Here is a 21,137-nt window from a genome sequence, read left to right on the forward strand (position 1 = left end):
CATAAATGACAAAGGAAAGAAATAATATATATATTTTTATGTTGGGGGCAATATTTTTTAGTGTGTACCTATTTCATGGAAGAATATACACACGATTTTAAATGTAAAGTGCATGTAAGACTTGTTTTTGTAAATGGTTGGACATATTTCCTGGGTAACTTAGGCTGAGTTGTCCTAAAGCAAGGACAGTTAAGCTGACGCGGAGTACCCAGGGTCATGCACATGAACTAGTCAGTAGTAGCAACCCAAACTTCTCACCGGAAAGCGCACTGCTTCTTAATGTGGTGGAAGAGCAGGCAAGTGGACGGCTCGCTTTCCTCTCTAAAGACATGTTAGAACCAGAACCAGAGATTTTGAGAAGCTAGTAGTTAGGGTTTGTATATATGTATATAAGGGACATTTTATTTTACCCAAAGTCAGAACTGTTAAAAAAAAAAAAGAGAGAAAGAGAGAAAGGAAGGAAGGAAACGCTTAAGATGTGTTCACTAATGTGAAGTGAGCTGTGTCCGTGTGTGTGAAGCTGTGAGGTGTGGCAGAGCTGAGGTGAGTGTTCATGGTCAGCTGCATCTGGAGAGCAGATGGGCTGGTATTGAAATGCTCTGGCGGGGCACTTTACCAGAGGACTTCCTCATCAGTTATTTGACCTAAGCACATAGGTGTTCACCTAGCTGTTGGACGGCATGACAGTGCTGGCAATACACGGGTCAGTTCTGTAAGGTTGGAGCAACGCTGGTATGCAGTCAGGGTGACATTTATTGTACGTATGTCATGTGGTTAAGTGCTTTGACTGGACATTGAAATAAATTTATTTGTGCCTCCAAACAGGGTTTAATTACCTACAAAATCATTCTAAATAACTTCCAGTCTTATGTCATGAACTTGCCTGGCATATACATACTTAGTTTATGTATCAGCTTCATACCACACAGCCCTGTAAGCCAAAGAATGACCTAGCAAAGCAAAATTGAATCAGGTGTAATCGAAACTTAGAAATTACTTCCTCCCGTGCTGAACACATGACCTTCACTAGTTTTTAGTGTCAGTTTTTAGTGTTACACTTCTATTGCAAAAGGGAACTTTCTTTATTTCTTTGTCCTTTGCAGGCATAAATTTGACCTGCTAAGTTAAAACCAGTTACGGTCAAGCTGGAGGACTCTGGGTAGAACATCCTCACAACCTCCCAGCTTGGATCCAGCTCTCCACGCAGATCCTGTGTTAGTGTCATTGTAGTAAATTGAGCCAAAACCATTTTATTTGTGTCGGTGAAGGAAACTTGAGGAAGACTGTATAGAGAGCCAGGCGTGGTGGCATCCATCATTAATCCCAACACTTAGGAAGCAGAGGTAGATAGATCTCGGAGTTCAAGGCCAGCCTGGGCTATAGAGCTCTGTAGACATACTTCTGAACTTAGCCCAAGAATCACAAGGAGCTTGTAGAATGTCTCCTCTGTCTCACCTCAGAGTAGACTGAGCTTTGTCTTTGCTTTTCCACATTAAGTGCTTGGATCTGAAGTTTCAAAATACAGACAGTGGCTTCAGCTTTTTATGGTGTTTACTTTTTTCAGAAGTGATTTTTTTTTTTTAAGCTGAGGATTGAACCCAGAGCCTTGCGTTTGCACGAGCTCTACCATTGAGCTAACTCCCCAACCCCATGATTTTTTTTGTAAATTTTTAAAAAGAAGTAGCCTGTATTCAGTTAGAACATTTAAGAGAGACTGGAGAGCTGGCTCAGTGATTGTAAGAACACTTCCAGGTTTAGTTCCCAACACCCATAGCAGGCAGTTCATGCCCACCTGTAACTCCAGCTGCCGGGGATTCAATACACTCTGGCCTCTGGGCACCTGCATACCATGTCACACACACACACATACATACACAAAACTCAATCTTTTTAAAATGAATCAAATTCAGAAGGGACAGCTGAGTATCATAGCATATGCCTTGAATCCCAGCACTAGAATCTGAGACAGGAGATTGTAAGTTTGAGGCCCATCTAGGCTACATAGCAAGCCCTCAACTCAAGGAATAAAAGGGAACAGCGCTAACGCTTGAATTATGGAGGAAAACTGCTTTACCCTGCACTCGAATGACATGTGGTGCAGGGATGCGCCCACCATAAGTGTAAATGCCTGTGAGACTGGGTTGCTAACTAATCCGCTAGAGGAAAAGCCATAGTCAGTTGATTCTTAGGTAACAATGTAACATCTTCCTGCATTGTTGTATTCTGATCTCCATTACTAATTGAGGTGCAAGTACATAGAGGAATTCTTTGACTTTTTGCTGGGGTCATAGATAATCTTAACAGGTTTAATTTATGTTTTTATTACCATCTTTGTTACACTTTGGCTCTGGTTGCTCCTTTTTTATCCAAAGTTTTTCTTAGAGGATAATGTAATTCTGTGTTCAGCTTGATTGTGTGCCTGAAAAAGCACCAAGGGAAGCTGTGATGTCCCTGCATATCGAAGCCTTTACCTTGAGGAGGCAAGAGGTGTGCTGAGCAGAGTTAGAAGATAAAATGAGAAAAAGGCTGTTATAAATAAAGACTCGGTTATTAGCTACATGCCACCGAAAGTGTCCCCTCTCAAGGGAAGCACTCTGGCAGCGGGTGCTCCCATTTCCTGTACTCAGGAGGAAAAGTAGAGGTCACATAAGGTGTGGCTTGCAGAGGAAGCTGCTGATGCGCTTGCGATGACAACCTTGTTCTTTCTTCAGCTAGAAGTGGGTCTCAAGAGCGGCATAGTATTTGCAGCTTCCAAGCTGAGACGCTCACTGCCTTTCACAGGTGGTAAACTCATGTTGGCTTCTGTGCCAAGTGTCACAATTTAGTGTCACCAGCTCCTTGACAGTATTCTTCCAGAGGACTTACATCACATCACTGCAGCCATTCATATGAGTGCTCAGGGAATTTGAAGAGGCAGTCTCGTGCAGAAGTGTTCATTCTTTGCAGTGAACTGTTCAGTTGAGAATTAGCGCTAGGATACTTTAGTAGAGCAGGCCAGCTTCTTGATAGAATCGGTAGATCTGTGTGAAAGGTGACAGTAGTTTTGGCCCTCCTTTTCCTGTGTTATACGTAGAAAAGTGTTGCCAGGTGGTGGTGGTGCGGGCCTTAAATGCCAGCAGTCTGGGAGGCAGAGGCAGGCAGATCTCTGAGTTCAAGACCAGCCTGGTCCTCGGAGCAAGTTCCAGGACATCCAGGGCTACACAGAAAAACCCTGTCTCAAAAAAAAACAAAAAGGGGGGCAGGGGTAGGAAATTGTTAACAGTGTTAGATGAGATTTGCAGAGACAGTTGACTGCAGAGGTGGCCACCCCATCTGCTTTGGTTTTGAATTCTGTGTCTCCCTCCACTCTCCCCTGCCCCGCCCCCCGTTTTATTTAGATATTTCAGAAATGGATCTATCAAATCTCAGAGGGCTGAAATAAGAGGAGTCTGAATACTTACAGGCTAATACTTGTGCTGGTGAGTTTATCTTGTCCTAGGGGATGGGAATTGTATAGTGGGAGTTGCTAAGACCATGAAGAACTGGGGCAGCAGCAGGGCATTGTCTGCCCAGTGTTCTAAGCCAGTACAAAATGACCTGTTGGAGGAGCCCTTCACTTTCAGCTCCCTTCTGAGATTCTCAGTGAATTCAGAATCAGGTCAGCAGAAGCCAAATAATAGAGCTTTAAAGTCCTGAACAGTAACTGAAACAAAACAGTAAGGGGTGACTACAAATTGAGTAGGACATTTTATTGCAATTATAAATAGTATGTAATGCTTGTGGAACCAAATTTAAAATGCTATGAGAAACTCACGTACAGCACTTGAAATCAGGTACTAGATAAAACCACATGTCTTCAGGCCAAGCATGATGGCGTGTGCCTGTGAGGCCAGCACTCTGGAGGCTAAGCTGGGAGGATTGGGAGTTTGGGGCCAGCATGGATTACTTAGCAAGTTCCAGGACAACCTGGGTGGGTGTACACAGTGAGACTTGCCCTGGGGGTAGGATGGGGTGGGGTGGAGCAACATTTAGTGCATTCAAATTAGTAAAAACTGATACTAAGGTATTTGCTTCACGTAGCTGTCTAAAAGACTTCCTACAATAGTTTAAAACTTTGGAATTTGAAGTTTTTATGTATTTGTATATCCAGTTTGACAAGAACTTGATAACTGTCTGCTACTCCATTGAACCTTTGTATACAGACTTGCAAAGGGTTCATGTCCTCCTAAGAATTGCTTCATTGTTTACTTACAGAAACCTAACTAGTAAATATTGATGTTCGGGGCTGCTGGCTTTCACAGCCTTGGGGTGCTGTTCACACACACACACACACACACACACACACACACACACACACTACACAATTCAGAGTTCATCAGACACTATTGCACTTTGATTCATACTTCAAAAGTATTTTATTAAAAGCTCACATGCTGCCATTTAGACAAAATTAACTCGCTGTGTCCTTTTTTGCTGTTCTTAGATTGTATTTAACTAGTATAGTAGTGTCATTTTCAGTGAGAATTCAGTTTGATTGTCTGTAGGATACAGGTTGTAGTTCTAGTCAATGAGCAGCCCCTGATCAGCAAAATGTGCTGTTTTCTCTTCTTTTGACTTGTTATGAATACAGTGGTGTGTCCTAATTTGTTGCACTTATTACTACAACATTAATGCATTTTAATAAACTAGTTGGAATATACATTGGTGCCTTGTTTTCATCTTTAATTGTGTTAACTTTTTACACTTAATTGTCTGGTAAGCCTTTCAAATAGCAGGCCTTTACAACCCTGCAGTGTGGGCGCTTCTGATTCTTTTGACCCATGAAAAGTTCTGCCTGTTTAAAATCTTAACATTTGAACTTTAATCAGACTTGTATTTCATAGTTTAGAATTATTTTATTCTGGGATGCAGGGGTATGATTTTAAAAGGCTAACAGCACTTGGGAGGTAGAGGCAGGCGGATCTCTGTGAGTTTGAGGCCAGCCTGGTCTACAAAGTAAGTTCCAGGATAGCCAGAACGGTTACACAGAGAAACCCTGTCTCAAAAAAAAAAAAAAAAAAAAAAACCAAACAAACAAAAAGGCTAAAAGGAACAAGCATGGCACAAAGGAGTGCCTGCTTCATTCCCAGACCTCGGGTTTTTGCATTCAGCCCAAAGTGACAATTCAGTGCTCCGTAGCCACGGGCTGTGCACATAACTGCTGTTTCCAAAGCAGAAACTCAAGCACCCCTGCTGATACCAAAAGGAATCTGAGATTCTGAAACCGAGTATAGCCACGTGTTTGCTTCCCTATTTAAGGCACGAAGTTTATACAGCAGATCTTCCGAATGAAAAGGACTTATGAGTCCCAAACAGCTCGCTGCGCTAAACTGCAGCCCCTACAAACCGGCTAGCGGGAGGGGCGCCCAGATTGGGGGGTGGGGGAGCCACGCCCCTTCTCGGAAACAGAGGTGGGGCCACCGGTGCCTCCCGTGGCGTCACCTCCGGGTCGCGCAGACACATCCGGGTCACTGGCCCAGCGCTGTGGTTTCCGTGGCCGAGGAGGTGGTCGCGGCGGGCGCTCTGCCCGGCTCTGCTAACGCCGCGGCGGAAGCGCCTTCCCTCAGGTAGGCGGCGGCGGTGGGGCCGGGAGCCGGGGAGCCGCGGCGGGGCGGGCGGGACCGAGCGCTGTGCCCGCCGGAAGCCGCCCCCAGGCCGACGCGGCCGCGCGGGAGCCGCCTCCTTCCCGCTCTCAGGCCGCGCTCGGGGGGGACGCGGGGCTGCCTCGGAGACGGGACCCGAGCGCTGCCGCCTCCTCGCCGCCGCGAGGAGGGAACTCCGCAGCTCTGCAGCTGTCGCCACCTTCAGGGACTGGAGATGGCCGAGGCCGCCAGCTTGGGCAGACGTTGAAGTCGCCCCTAGCTGTCCCCTAAAGAATGCTTAGACGTCAGGTGGGAGTGTGACACGGCTCTCTGCCGGCCCGTTTGGAAGTTTCTGTCTCCCTCGCCCCTTTTCGCCTCTTCTCCACACACGTGTGCTGACTGGCGATCACCTTCCACGGACTAAGGGTCTCGTTTGACTCCCGCCGTGGGTCAGGCACTGTTCTCGGCCCGCAGGTTGTCTCGGGGGAACAAAACAGAACGAAGATCCGTGCCCTCGTGGACCCTACATTTATGCAGAGGAGAAATATAAGACCGTTATGTAACTTGGCATATGGTGCCAACAACAACAGCAACAAAAAAAATTTTTTTTGAGCGAGATAAAGGGTACGGAGAAGTTCCATAGTGGGTGTGATGGTTCGTAGTGTGTGGTCCGTTTGGGTGTTCCTGGGTGGGAGCTATTTGGGCAAAGAGGAGCTCTGTGTGTTATAGTCAAGTTCATATCTAAGCAAGGACATTTCAGGCAGAACAGCCAACAGAAAGGCAGAAACATGCCTGTCCTGCTCGGGGAAGTTAGGATGTGTAAGAAAGGAGAAGGAGGCAGATAGTAGATAAGACTGGACGTAAAAGGTAGCCGGATGTCAGTACTGAAGAAAGAGACATCTTCTAGCCCATGTTTTCAAAATATAACCCCACTGTAAGTTAGGAAGAGTGTGGGGGACACGTGTAGAATAAAGGAAATCGGGACACCATTTCGATGATCCAAATACTTGTAATAGTGGCTTAGAACAAGGAACTAATAGTAGAGACGTTGAGAAATGGTTGGATACTGGATCTGAAGGTTGTGTTTACATGATTTGCTACGAATTGGACATCTTTGTGGTTTGCATAACTTTCAGAGCGACTTCAAAGGTATTGTTTAAGCCCATGGAAGTATGGTGTGACTTCAACTGAGACACGAAGGCCAAGTAGAAATTTTGCATAGGAAGTTAGTTCCAGAATTGTGAATTGATTGGAGGATATATGAATTTGGGAATCACCAGCCGATGTTGAAAGTCATAAGAATGAATGTTAACACTTCATAAATGTATGTAGAAAGAAAATTGTAAACAGTCAAAGACTGCCTTGTGATTGTAAAGAGTAGGGAAGGACCAGGCCTGGTGGCATGCACTTCTAATCCCAGCACTTAGGAGGCAGAGGCAGGCAGATCTCTGTGAGTTCTAGGCCAGCCTGGGCTACAAGGAGAAGAGGGTCAATGAGCAGGATGAACCAGTGCATCTAAGACAACAAGCGCCAAAGTGAAGTACCAAGCAGAGATCCTGTAACCGCAAGAAGTGGGCTGTGACAGATGGCTAGTCTGCTGAAGATCAGCCTTAGCAGTGCCATAGATGGCCTGCAGCAAAGGTGTCATTACAGTTAGAGCTGAACGCTTGCTGTGACTAGGGGGAAAGGGAGAATGGGAAACAGAGTCAAGTGATGCTTAACTTTTGCCAAACAGGAATAGAATGGAAGTGGCAGGGGAAGTGGATTTGAGTAGTGGTGGTTGCACTACCCACAGTGGGAAAAGTAGCTGCCAGTTTGTTTGCTGACAGAAATGATGGAAAGGGAAAATTTGATGATGAAAGAAAGAAGGAACTTGTTAGACAGTATCATCAAGTATGCTAGAGAAAGAGGGCCTGATACAAAGGTGGAAAAATTGCAGGTAGATACAAGCGTGTTGACTACAGTGACCGAAAGGCAGAGTATATGGGTGTAGGCAGTGGTGAGTAGATGGATGTGGTTGTGGGGTTCTAGTTTCCATTCATTTAATTTCATCAGGAAAGTAGAAATGTGCCCCCACATAAATATGTTTCTATATTTCTAATGCTTTTTATTAGTACTTTGACATGCCACCAAGTTTTTTTACTCAACAAGTGTTTGTTTTTTAATGCTACATACATTGTCCTAAGTGGTAAATACATAGCTGAACTAGATTTCTCTATCTTCATGTATCATCTATTCTGGTAGACAAAGAGTAGCTTAGTTATTGGTAGGAGTGAAATTCTCTGGGTGTGTGTGTTTTGTGTATGTGGCTGCCTGCGTGTGTGTGTGTGTGTGTGTGTGTGTGTGTGTGTGTGTGAGAGAGAGAGAGAGAGAGAGAGAGAGAGAGAGGGAGCGTGTGCTAGCACACATGTATGTGGGTGCTCATGGAGGCCAGAAGAGGACGTGGGATTCCCTGGAGCTGAAGTTACAGCTGGTTGTGGTCTACCCAATGTGAGTGCCTCAGAACTGAGCCCAGGTCCTCTGCAATTGCTCTTAGCTACAGGAGAGATGTTTCAGCTATTTGATCATTTGTTTTTTCAGTGTAAAATAAACAATTTTACACGTGGGTACAAAGAAGTGAGGACAGGAAATAGAAGTTTCAGAGTAATCAACACATAGATGGGGTTTAGCACCGGAAGCTTAGATGGAATAACTAAGGGGGAAAGCCAGTGAAGAAAAGACTTAAGAAGCCTTAAGGTAATTCAGGAGATGGAAGTCAGGGGGCTGAGGAAGAATTGCCAAAGAAAACAGGAAATATAGTAAGTAGTTCCCTAAGCTGGGAGGTAAGAACTGAGAGTGGTACCCCAGAGGCTAAAGGAACATCTCAAGATCACAGAATAATCTGTTGGATCAGATGATGGACAATTGTAATATGAAGATGGCTGGTCATTATTTTGGCCAACTCTTATGTGATAGTGATTGTTTGAATGTTTCCTTCTGTCCATCGCCGGACTCTAAACATCTGTTAAATCTGTACTGCTGTAATCATTTTCAGGTCCAGTAAGCAGGTTTCCCTCTGTCTTCCCTGAAACGTTGTTTCAAGGGCTCTTTGTTGCCTGCCATTCTGTTGTGGAGCAAACTCAACCTGCCTCTGCTTCAGCGTCACCTCCTGCTGCTGTCTCCTCACACTTTCACACTTCTATGGCTTCTCTTGCCCTCCTGCCGTCCTAGAATGGCTTTCCCTTTTTGCTTGAAGAACGGGAAGTTTTCTAAGCCAACTCTGTCCACAAGCAGCCTATATGATGTAATGTGTCACTCCTCACACTAAATTTATCCTTTGATTGATGTGTCTGTTACCCTTTGTAGAGTCAGACTTTTAGGACCAGGAGTTCATCTTTATTCATCTCCCTGTCTCTGTTGCCTGTCACAGTGCCATCCTCTTGGTGGGAACTCTAATGGAATTTTAAGAGAACATAAAAATAAAGGGCCCAAATGCAGATGTCACATCCCTACGTGACAGTAGGTAGAATGAATGCTATGTGGAAAATTCTACACTGAGGGAATCCTGTGGGAAAAATAAAAATGCACAATTTAATGAATATGTCGACATACTGAATTAAAATGATAAATACCATACTGATTAAAAATCAGAAAAATCAACTTTGAACAATTCTTTGAAATTACAAAATAATAAAGTAATTTGTAATTGAGTTCTAATAGTTCCATGTTAGAATACATGAAGTAGTAGACTATTATATATAATTTACATTGTTACAGGTTGGTCTTTTATATTAAATTTGTAGGACATCAATGCAAGCCTGAAGAAAAAGTAATTGCTTCATTTTAAGCCATGGCATATCAGTTATACAGAAATACGACTTTGGGAAACAGTCTTCAAGAGAGCCTTGATGAGCTCATACAGGTGGGGGCCAAACATTAAACATGCTCTATAATATAATCTTCAAACTTTTTTGTTAAAAAAATATAAAAATTAATGGTTTTCCCTTATTAGTGATGAACTATAGAAATGATCTCTGAAAGTATAGTCTTCTCATCTCAAATTTAAAAGAAAGGAATATTCTGTCACTTTAAAAGTAATTCTGTCCAATATAATAAAGTGTTTTTTTGAGATTTGAGTTAGAAATTTTAATTTTTATTTCAGTTTTAGAAGAATTCATTTTAGTCAAATCACACAACTAAGAAAGTATTTTCTATTTATGTTCTGTTGGGGTCTGGAGGGAAGTGTGAGAGCAAGGTTGTTTTTGTTTTTTTGAGACAGAGTCCAGGCTCTCACTGAATGTGCTCTGTAGTTAAGAATGGTCTGGAGCTCCTGTCTTCCTGCCCTTGCTCCCCACCTGCTGGATTACAGTTGTGCAGCACCATGCCTGACTCCTTCTGTTTGGGCATTATTATATAGACTTGGGGAAGGTTTGTCTTTGTTTTGTTCTTTAGATATAGGTCTCATGTCTTTTATTAAGAGAAAACTTGGACCCCATCTGTTGAATACTTTGTCCAGCCACTGAAGAAATAGCAAGAGTTTTTCCTGGCTTTGCAAACTCACTGCAAGTTTCCTTTTTTGTCAAAATAGTGTAGAAGTTATTCTCAGGCTTTGCTTCATCCTCACTTAGAGCACAGGAGAATAAGGACTTCTGCTTGAGAAGTTCTGGTTAAGTTGTGTTAACTTTTAGACTATAATTAATACACTTTGTCTTTAATGTTCTTCCCTAAGTGAATTTTTATCTACATTTTTTTCCTTAGTCTCAACAGATCACCCCCCAGCTTGCCCTTCAAGTTCTGCTTCAGTTTGATAAAGCTATAAATTCAGCATTGGCTCAGAGAGTCAGGAACAGAGTCAATTTCAGGGTAAGGACATGTCCTGTGTCTGGAGGTCTGCACCAGGTACTCTGAGAGCCTATGTGGACTTACTCAGCATAACAGGAGGATTGGGTTAGTCTGGTCGGGAACTTGTCTGATAATTGAGTGATACGTTATTTTAAATCAGCTGTACTAAGTTCATCCATTCCATGTGATACAGAATTGCTTTTAGATTTTAAGTTCATTGCTTCACAAATCATCCTGTATATGTTTGGCTTTTTCTTCCCTGGAGAATTACTGAGGTTTCAAAGGCCTGAAAGTACTATCTGCAAGACGGAAGGTAAGTGATGGAGTAATTCCTAAGTTCAGTTATGGTTTTCAACCCCCGACCTTCCAGGAAAGGTCAATTTTCTATAGAATCTCCATGTTGCCACCATCTCCTCTCAGATAGCTAGGCTTATGAAGTCTATTCTGGTAGTGGGCTATCTTTTGAATCATCCCTGCTTTGAACAAAATACTGCTCTCGATTTTGTGGCAATTTGGGGTTAAGAGTTCTGCAAAATATGGCAAAACAATTTACCATGTGATGTTGGTGTTTGCTGTTACCCTGTTATATTTCTCTAATATCTTAAGCTATGTTACAAGCTAAACCCTACTATAGAAGTAAATTTAAAATATATGAAGACCAATATAGGAAAAGAATTTATGAATTACATTTAAGAAAACCTAGCTGTTGGGGGCTGGAGAGATGGCTCAGTGGTTAAGAGCTTCTGACTGCTCTTCCAGAGGACCTGAGTTCAATTCCCAGCAACCACATGGTGCCCTCCTCTGGCCTTCAGGCATATAAGCATACAGAACACTGTATACATAATAAATAAATAAAAATCTTAAAAAAAAAAAAAAAGAAGAAAGAAAGAAAAGAGAAAAGAAACCTAGGTGTTGAGGCAGTACAAAAGAATGTATTGTATTATGTTTAAGCATTTAAGTGCCTATTAGGTAATAGACATTGTTCTAGGTATCAGAAATGCAAAGGTGAACAAAATAAATGAGGTCCTCATTTGGCTTACATTTTACTGAAGAGCTAAAGTATGTGTTTATGTTATAGGTAAATGTCTATCATTTTTACATGCTTAAAAATTACAGGCATAAATAGTCAAATAGAAAATTATCAGCTAGGCATGATGGCACATACCTTTAATCCTAGTATGGGGGAGTCAGAGGCAGGCAGATCTCTGATCCTGCCACCAGCCTGGTCTACAGACTGAGTTCCTGGACAGTCAGGGCTTCACAGAGAAATCATGTCTCAAAAAAAGTCTCTTAAGAGTATAAAACTTGACAAGTTTTTCTTGGATTTTAATAGTAGGGATTCTGACAAAGATGTTCTTTATAGGAATCTGCCTAACTTAAAATTTCAACTTTTGCCGGGCAGTGGTGGTACACGCCTTTAATCCCAGCACTGGGGAGGCAGAGGTAGGCGGATCTCTGTGAGTTTGAGGCCAGCCTGCTCTACAAAGCAAGTTCCAGGAAAGGCGCAAAGCTACACAAAGAAATCCTGTCTCGAAAAACCAAAAAAAAAAAAAAAAAAAAAAAAAAATTCAGCTTTTATTTTAAATTGATCCATGTTAAACTGCATAAGTTTTGGCTATTTAGAAAATTGATGATAAAAGACCTTAGTAGTCTTCTAATTGCTCTATTAAAAGTATCTAGTGTGGGTTTCTGGACACTTGTATTTCTCATACATAGTGTTTTCTTAGTCTGTCAGTTTTCCAAGAGTTAGCCTTGACCAGGTCTTAATTTTTCAGTTTACTGTTTTTCTTCCCATTGCTACTCCTGCAGCCCAGGATTCCATACCCTGCCTTGGATTACAGCAAACTATACATGCAAAGACATTCTGTTTAGCTTGGTGTACCATATAGCAAAGAGACAACAAACATACTGCTACTACTTAATTTTCCAAGTCACATGGCTTGATTGAATATCAATATTCATTTTTATGTATAATAATGTTTGCTGATCTACCAATAAGATTAGGTCTTCCGTTTGAGGAATAGAGTGATTTTACACAACATATAAGCTAAGTTTTAGTTTCAAAAGTAATACTACCCAGTAGGATATTATAAGAAAAACAGTCCTTGAGTATGAAAACTAAAGCTTTAATTGTTTATTTGTTGAAATGTATTAATAAAAAGTCAAAAACATGTGACAAGTTACTTAGGGAAGATTTTTAGAAAGTAAATTCACATAGAATTAATACATATAACTAGGCTTTTAAAGAGCTACTGTGTGCACTTGAGGATGGAAGAAATGGCTGCCTAAACAGCATAATACTCAGCTTCAAACAGTAATAAGTAAGCATTAAAATATTTAAATGGTCAAAAAAAGTATTCTTTCTCATGACATCTTTATCCCCCCCCCACATGGTTTTGTTGTTTGCTGTCTCTACAAATGAGTACTGAGTACTGTGTAACTTTTAAATTGCTGTTTTAACTTTAGAAACACAAATATCATCTATTATTGATATGTATTAAAAGATTCTATGTTTTTAGAGACAACTGATGAAATCAGTATTGAGCCAAAGGAACTCTTTGAAAGAAATAATGAATCTAAAATTGTTTAAAGTGGAGTTATTCTCCCAGTTCTTATAGATAAGGTACTCAGATGAAATACAGGAAAAAGCAAGATACCCAAGTAACTAAAAATTATATTAAGTAAAGGTTCACTGTCCTTTGCAGCTGATTCTTTCAATAAAAACTTTATTTTATTTTATTTTATTTTATTTTTTTGGTTTAGGTTTTTAATCTAGGAGCAAGAACATATCCTTGGACATAAAAGGAAACATTTCAAGTGTGAGAAAAGTATTAGTTTAAGCACCAGAAGAATGGAATCAAGCCTAATATGCATTATGTGTACATGCATACAGTCACATGTGAAATTCAGCACAAGATATTTAAACAGAAAAATCTTTAAATGATTCCTGCAGTATCATCCATATTGGTGAAGAAATCTTTGAATCTAAATATAAGGATGATTTTAAAAACTGCTGGCTGTGAATAAATGAGTTAATTTAGTAGACATGAGTAATTACTGTGTGCTAGGTTCTAATAGGCACTGAAAATATAACAAAAAGTGCTGGTCTCTGCTACAGCGTAGTTCAGCAAGTAGACCACTAAAACAAATGTATTAACAATGTTAGGATATGTTACTTGGTTCATAATTGTACCGTGAGAGTACACGTATGGAAGACAAGATTGAGAGTCAGCTAAAGGAGTGGTACTACTGTGGAAAGGAAGATAGCATTTGGAACATGGTGGGAAGTTCCAGAAAACTATTCTCCAGTAGGTTCTATCTAATATGATGGGAACCTCAAAGACACCATAGAACCCCCCAGCAAGTTCACACCCTGTACTAATGTTGTTAGGAGGTCAATGAAGGACTGTTAATCACAGGAGCCACCAATGTTATTTGCCTTTTTGGTGGCAGGGAATGAGGCTAGAGGCAAAAGACCATGCCTCTTGGCCAGATGAATCAGAAGGTTCAATGTAGCTTTACTTAACAGTTCTGACAAGGGGTGGCTAGAAATGGAGAGATTCTAACAGGCCCATCTGACAGGACTTGACAACTATGACATACTTGAACATAGAATTCAACTATGGACATGGTAGAATGGAGAGGCAGATGGGTAATTTTCAAGTTTCTGGCCTGAGTGACAATAGCATCACAGAAAAAGCTGATTGGACGTAGTCTCAATACATGACAGTGATGCATCTGAGCCAGTTTTGAGATGTAATGTTACTGTTTCTTAGGAATCTCTGCTTTTGTACAGATTTAGAGAATGAACACCCAGTGAAATATGGAGCTTTAAATATTTGTAAAAAATTCATATGGAGCCAGGTGCATGTGTTTAATCCCAGCACTCAGGAGGCAGATCTCTTGGAGTTGGAAGCCAGTCTCAACTAGGCTGGAGAGTTTAGTGGCTAAGAACGCTTATTGCTCTTAGAGAAAATATGGATTTGGCTTCCAGCACCCATAGCAGCTGGCTCACAACTACCTGTGACTCCAGTTCAGGGGATCAGACTCCCTCTCCTGGCCTTCAAAGTCATCTACATGCATGTAGTACATATAAACTCAAGCAAGCATGCACCAGATTATATGCATGCATATATAAAAATAGATTTTTTTTTATTCAAATGGGCAGGATGTAGTTGTGCACACCTTTAATCTCAGCATTTGGGAGGCAGAAGAAGACAGTTCCAGGACAGCCTGCTCTCCATAGTGAGTTCCAGGACACCCAGGGCTGTGTAGAGACCCTTTCTCAAAAGAGAGATCAAATGAACTTTAGCAATTTATCCACCAGAGGGCAGTAGACACACAAATTTAAGCTTCCGTATAGCTTTTTATTTCAGGTAAGTAATTTGCAGATTGTTTTAGAGTGCTAAAAATTGACAGTTAGCAAAAACCTTTTTTAAACTCTTCCCTAAGCTGACTTATCTCTTCCTTATTCCTAAATAGATGAAATTAAATAAATTAAGCTAAGCATTAAGCATACTGTTTTAGCAGGTATATACTTGGTAGCTAAATTTTCTTGGATTACTTTGGAATAAAGTATGAGGGGAAACAATGGCTTCTCATGGCATTTCTTAATGTTTTGTTTTAAAGGGCTCTCTAAATACATACAGATTCTGCGATAATGTTTGGACTTTTGTATTGAATGATGTTGAATTCAGAGAGGTGACAGAACTTATTAAAGTGGATAAAGTGAAAATTGTAGCCTGTGATGGTAAAAGTAAGTGCTCGCCTAATTACTGTGAAAGCAAAACTTGTTGAAATACCTCTTCTCCTCTTTAATTATCTTGATCTATCTGAAAGCCTCAGATAAAAACCTAGCTTCTGGATGCACCATCTGTCTTCTTACTGACCTGACATCTGTGCACTCACATGACACATAGACACTTAACGCAGATTAAATTCAGGTGCAAAGAAAAGAAACCAATTGCTAAATCTTCCACAGAGCTGCTCATTTGAAGCAGTCATCAGGTTTCTCACTGCCACCTTTCTGTAAGAAAAGACTTCTGTGTTGCTGGACACCCTACATTTTATATATAAGATCATTATTTTATTTTAACCCTGATTTAAACTAATCGTGAACCTTGCAGTTATAATAGGAGATACCCAGTCCTCTGATATGCTACATTTGTGCAAAGGAATTTTCCACAGCAGACCTATAAGTCCTTAGATATTTTTAAAGTGGCATATCCCTGCCCCTTGCTCTCTGAGTGCTTATTTCTTCCTTTGGTTTATTTTTAAAAAGAACCCAAGGCCTTGTACTTGCTGGATTTGCACTCTGGTACTGAGTCATGTCCTAGCCCTGTGTTTTGTTGTGTATTTACTTTAATTGATAATCTGAACAGTTTGTGTTGAAAGTACCAGTCCCCGGTGCTTTAAAGATTGCCACTCCAAGAAGGGGGGTTCTAAGAAGCAAGAGAAAAAGAAATAGAGAAAATAATACCCCCATTCTTGTGTTACGTATCAAGTTTTGTTTTTGTTTTTTGAGACAAGGTCTCTGTAGCCTTGACTGGCCTGGTACTCGCTATGTAGACCAGGCTGTCCTCAGGTTCAGAGTCTGCCTCTGCTTCCTAAGTGCTGGGGTTAAAGGTGTGTGCCACCATGCCTGGCTACAGTTTGGATTTCCAAAGAATATCTGATCACTGAAGAAATGTAGAGAATACGAAAAAGCTCCATATATAAACCTGTACAGAAAATTCTTCACCTTCGAAAGTAAAGACTTCCAATCCTTAAGGTTGTATTTTTATAGTAACACATCTACGCACAGAGACATATTTACACATAAATCATTTTTTCATATAGATTATTCTTTTTAATCTGATTTCTGGTGGCTACATAAAATTTTCAGCCCTTTATATTTATTTTTTGGTTTTGATTTTGATTTTTCAAGACAGGGTTTCTCTATGGAGTCCCGTCTAGAACTCACTATATAACCCAGGCTGGCCAAACTCAGAGATCCACCTGTCTCTGCCTCCGGAGTGCTGGGATTAAAGGCTAACAAGTCTTCTAGATGTCAAAAAGTCTAGGAAATTAGCACCATTACATTGACTTATCATCAGAGCTAACTGGGAATCCTCCAAAGTAGTTCTAGAGACTTTTTAGTATGACAAGCAGATACTTAAAATCTTTTATTTTTGCTAGGGATAGTGGACATTTGGGCCTTTTTGTTTTGATTTCCATTTCTACAAGGTGGTTCTATTTGCTGTACCATAAGATAAATTTCTATATTCGAAATAAGTTAGACTTTCATGGTTTTTTCCCCTTGTAATTTAAGCTAATAACATCCTTACAACTCTTAGGTTTTTAAATGTTTATTGGACCATAGAATTTGTGCATTATTTTATAGTTCCTAGATATTTGTAAATTAGTTGATATAAACGGGCCAGGTGATACAGACCTGTAATCTTTGTTACTTGGGAAGCTAAAAGAGAGCTAACAACTTCAAAGCCTGCCTTCATGATGGAACTAGCTCAAGGCCAGGCTGAGCAACTTAAACCCTCCCTATCTGAAAGAATAATAAGGGGGCTGAAGATGGAGCACATTGGTAGAAGGCTCATCTTGTATGAGACCTTAGGTTCAATCCTTAGCCTGGCAGGGTAGCAAGTGATAAATACCATTTCTGTTGAGGAGAGTTTGTATAATGATGAAAATGTTCTGTGTCTGCAGTCCATAATCGTCATGCTTGGCCTTAGAGCACTTAAAATGTGACTAGGGCAACTAAAGCTTTTTCATCTTATTCCATTAGATAATTTGAATTATTTTAAATTTTAAACAGCTGCCCATTGCCAACCAGTCAACTACTGTATTGAGCAGGACAGATGTGACTAGTAGAGAGTTAGTTTAGTCATTTGAACCAAAAGCAGTCTCTGAGCAACCTTAACAGCCGAGAGCCCCGTGGGGTGGGCGTGTTTATTTCCAGGAGCTCCTGCCTGGTGGTCCTTGGTGCTGTTCTTGTTTTCCCAACCTCAGACAATAAAAAGTAGCACATTACCCTTACCTACTTCAGTTAGGTGGTCACTGTAGAGCTGCCCTCATTTAAAGCAAACCATAATAATTGATCTTCAGCAAAGATTTGAAAACTTAAGAAATGGGAGGCAGAGGCAGGCAGATCTCTGAGTCCGAGACCAGCCTGGTCTACAAAATGAGTTCCAGTACAGCCAGGGCTACACAGAGAAACCCTGTCTCAAAAAAAAAAAAAAAAAAAAAAAAAAAAGAAAAAAAAAAGGAAGGAAGGAAGGAAGGTTGTGGTAGATTCTGTTTTTTCTGTTTCCATAGGAAAAGTTGAAATCTTAGACACGGTTAAAATATAGTTTAGCATTTAAAGATTAAGTTCAGATAATGAGGAAAATTCCATTCTTTGGTGATTTTGAATAAATCAGGTGCTGTTGTAAAATTTCATTCTTCTAAAATTAGCATCCTAAAATTAAGCTGTGTTCTCAACAGAGTAGCAGAAGAAAAGGCAGCAATAGCCAGAACCAGGAGGTTGCTGTAGTTCCCAGCAGGATGTGGCCTGCAAAAGCTGTTTACACTAGCCCACAGCAGCTACCTGGAGGTTTAGGCTGTATCTTACCTCTGCCTTGGGAAGGAAGCTGTTGACCTTGGCAGGGCCTTTCCAGGGTGCCCTCCTCTATCTGCTGCCCCCTGCTCTATCCGCCGCCGCCTCCTCCTCCCCCCCCCCCCCCCCACACACACACACCGCTGTTAGTCCTTTTCCTAGATGTTCCTAAATACTGATACTTAGAACTTGCTCCTTGAATTGATCTCTTTCCTGTTTCTAGATACTGGCTCCAATACTACGGAATGAGTAGAGAAATGCAGCTTGTTTATGCCACCTGTTATTTTCATCGATTGTTGAAGAAAAACATAGAAGAGACTTTTTTTTAATTTATTCTCACGGTGCAGAAATGACAACACTGTGCTCTACTACCCAATGGTTCCACAGAGGAAAAGCATGTGACTCTGTTCTCTTACATGACCTTTAGTACACAACAGAAAGAAATGTAACTTTTTTTTATGACAAATCAAAAGTGGTTGCCTTCCTAAGAATATTCTTCAATAAACTTGTTTTAAAACTTGTTGTGAGTAATAATTGATATAGCTCGTTAGCAAGGAGTTGTCAAAATGCCAGATAAACTTAAGAGAGACTTGGAAAAGGTGTCCTTCTGATGTTCACTTTGTCAGTTGTAATTTTATCCGTTGAAAATACCAAGGGCAGACCCAAATGTGGATCAAATTTTACTAAGAAAATCTCACACACACCCTTTTTTTCCCCAAAAGACAAATTCACAGATTATTATCAATGTCAGGCAAGCTGAGCTGGGGGGTGTGAGGTGAACTTTAGATAGCTGCTATAGCAGAACACATTTTAAATGAGCTATATCTTACCAATTACTGGTTTTTATTCAAAATCCTGGGGCTGGAGAGATGGCTCAGCAGTTAAGAGCATTTGTCCTTACAGAGGCCTGAGATTGCCTCCCAGCACCCACATGGTAGCTCACAGCTGCTCTGTAACTCCAGTTCCAGGGATCCAACATTCTTTTGACTCCTGAGGACTCTAGGCATGCACGTGGTTAACATACATACATGAATGCAAAACACAAGATAAATCTTTAAAGTCCTACTACAAGTATATCACATCTGTTTCTACATCTCTGTACTTGAAGGAAAGGTGTCCATTGTCAGACTAGAGAAATACTATGAAGAACATAGCTATTTATAGACACTGTTGAGAGATCAGATACTAGGTGATCGAAGTGTGGATTAGTGCTGACTTATCCGGACCTTATATAGACTTGGCCCTTTTGGTTTTTCTTGGTAGGGTTTCCTTGTGTAGCCTTAGCTGGCCTGGAACTTGCTCTGTAGACCAGGCTGGCCTGGAACTCTGAGATCTGCCTGCTTCTGTCTCCCAGGTAACTGGGATTAAAGGCATGCACCACCACTGCTCCAAGACTTGGCCCTTTTTTATCACTTAATAGAAGTGAACATCTGGCATCCCCATGTTGTGGCCAACTCTATTTCATCTGCATTTCAGCACTTGGGCTAACATATCAGGATGATAGAATCAATAGAGCTGGGGAAAGAGACCTAGAAGGCAGCCCAGGCCTGGTCCTGTTTTTACATCCTAACAAGCTAATGTAAAACCCTGGCCCCAACCTTCATAAGCATCAGTTTTGTTTTGTTGTTTTTAAATACTCAGTTTTCACTGAGACAATAGCCAAGACTGACAGCTTGTCCAGAGATCAGACATGGGACCTTCAGCAGTCTCAGCAGATAAGTCACCAAGAGAGCAGCAACTGTGTCTCTGGTAGCTAAATTCCTGACACTGTCAAGCATTCTTAAGACCACAGATAGATGGTTCCTGCTTCACCAAAACTAAGGTGTTACATGTGACCTAACAAAGTCATATGCTGAAAAAACTTCAGCACTGTAATTTACATTGTGCATTTTTCGAAAGACCTTATTGTGTGTATAATTGGGAGTCAAGGCAGGTGTGTGCCATAGCATGCATTTAGAAGTCAGAGGACAAACTTAAGATGTCTGTTCTCTCCATCCGTCTTCATGTGGGTTCTGGAGATTGAATCTGGTGGTTAGGTTTTTGTGTCTGAGCCATCTTGTCATGGTTTTGACACATCCCTTTTGTGGGTTTTCCTGGAGGATCATGGGAAAATATACCCTAAAAGGGAGATGTGGCCCACCATTATTTGGGCATATTCATGAATATGCCTCTCACTTCTTAAGTATTTCATACAACTTTAAAATCGACAATGCAGAACCTGCTATTCTCCTTTGGGACAGCCCACCCCAATTTCTGGAGTGCTTGCTTTATTCAATAAACCTCAGTTTATCCTGCAGTGGTGGCACACACCTTTAATCCCAGCGCTTGGGAGGCAGAGGCAGGCGGACCTCTGAGTTGGAAGCTAGACTGGTCTAAAAGCAAGTTCCAGGACAGCCAGGACTGTTACACAAAGAAACCCTGTCTCCTGGAGGGTGGGGGTTTAAACTTCAGTTTAAACTTGTGCAACTCAAACTGGGGAGATGGCTCAGTAAGTTAAATTGATTCTGCTCAACCATGAAGACCAAGAGTTTGAATCCTCAGAAACCCCACAAAAGCCCCTCAGTGAGCACCTGGAATCCCAGCCCTGGGGAGGCAGAGACAGATTCCTGGAACTTGCTGACCAGCCAAACTAGCCAGAGTGTCGAGATCCAGGCTCGGTGTCTCGAAGAATTGAGGAAGACATCAATTGATGTCAGCCTTTGGCCTCCACATGGATGCACACACCCATACATGCATTGCATTGCACACAAAGAAAAGAAAAAACTGAGTCTGGATTGAATTCCTTTCTTTGAGAGGATGTCTCCATAGCAAAGGGGGGGTCAATATTTTCCCTCTGCTAAGTGATAATAAGTTGGCAAAAATGTCCAGCAAAATAGCTCTTCATAAATGTATTAAAATGTCCTTCCCTGAGGACCTGAGTTCCATACACAACACCCACATTGGAAACATATTAACAAGGCTCTCACTGGGAGCTGAGATTTACCATGGAGGGTAGAATGGGCGGCCAGCAAGACTGGAGGACCCTCCTGTCCCTGCTTCTCCAGTGCTGAGATTGCAGGTGTACTTCACCACATCTGGCTTTTTAAGTGGGTTTGGGCATCAAACAGATCCTCATGCTTAGGCAA

General features: G+C 41.3%; 1 protein-coding gene across 3 annotated transcripts; it reads left to right on the forward strand.

Annotated features, from left to right (window-relative positions):
* Positions 1–5,474: 5,474 nt before the first annotated feature.
* Gtf2a2 (general transcription factor IIA subunit 2) lies at positions 5,475–18,532 on the forward strand. 3 transcript variants are annotated; one of them, XM_036193168.1, is made up of 5 exons: positions 5,475–5,585; positions 9,383–9,501; positions 10,338–10,442; positions 15,051–15,177; positions 18,236–18,532. In XM_036193168.1, exons 2-5 carry the CDS (start codon positions 9,430–9,432, stop codon positions 18,259–18,261), a joined length of 330 nt encoding a protein of 109 aa, XP_036049061.1. In that variant the 5' UTR covers positions 5,475–5,585; positions 9,383–9,429; the 3' UTR covers positions 18,262–18,532. The 3 variants fall into 3 exon arrangements, with proteins under 3 accessions (XP_036049061.1, XP_036049063.1, XP_036049062.1); XM_036193169.1 differs by lacking the exon at positions 5,475–5,585 and adding an exon at positions 5,665–6,224; XM_036193170.1 differs by lacking the exon at positions 15,051–15,177.
* The last annotated feature ends 2,605 nt before the right edge of the window (positions 18,533–21,137 follow it).

Source organism: Onychomys torridus, chromosome 7, assembly GCF_903995425.1.
Source record: "Onychomys torridus chromosome 7, mOncTor1.1, whole genome shotgun sequence".
NCBI classification, from domain to species: Eukaryota; Metazoa; Chordata; class Mammalia; order Rodentia; family Cricetidae; genus Onychomys; species Onychomys torridus.

Coding starts and splice junctions, on each gene's coding strand:
- Gtf2a2 (XM_036193168.1), top strand. CDS start 9,430: ATGGCATATCAGTTATACAGAAATACGACTTTGGGAAACAGTCTTCAA. Junction 9,502..10,337: donor GCCTTGATGAGCTCATACAG/GTGGGGGCCAAA, acceptor TTTTTTCCTTAG/TCTCAACAGATCACCCCCCA. Junction 15,178..18,235: donor TGTAGCCTGTGATGGTAAAA/GTAAGTGCTCGC, acceptor TCCTGTTTCTAG/ATACTGGCTCCAATACTACG.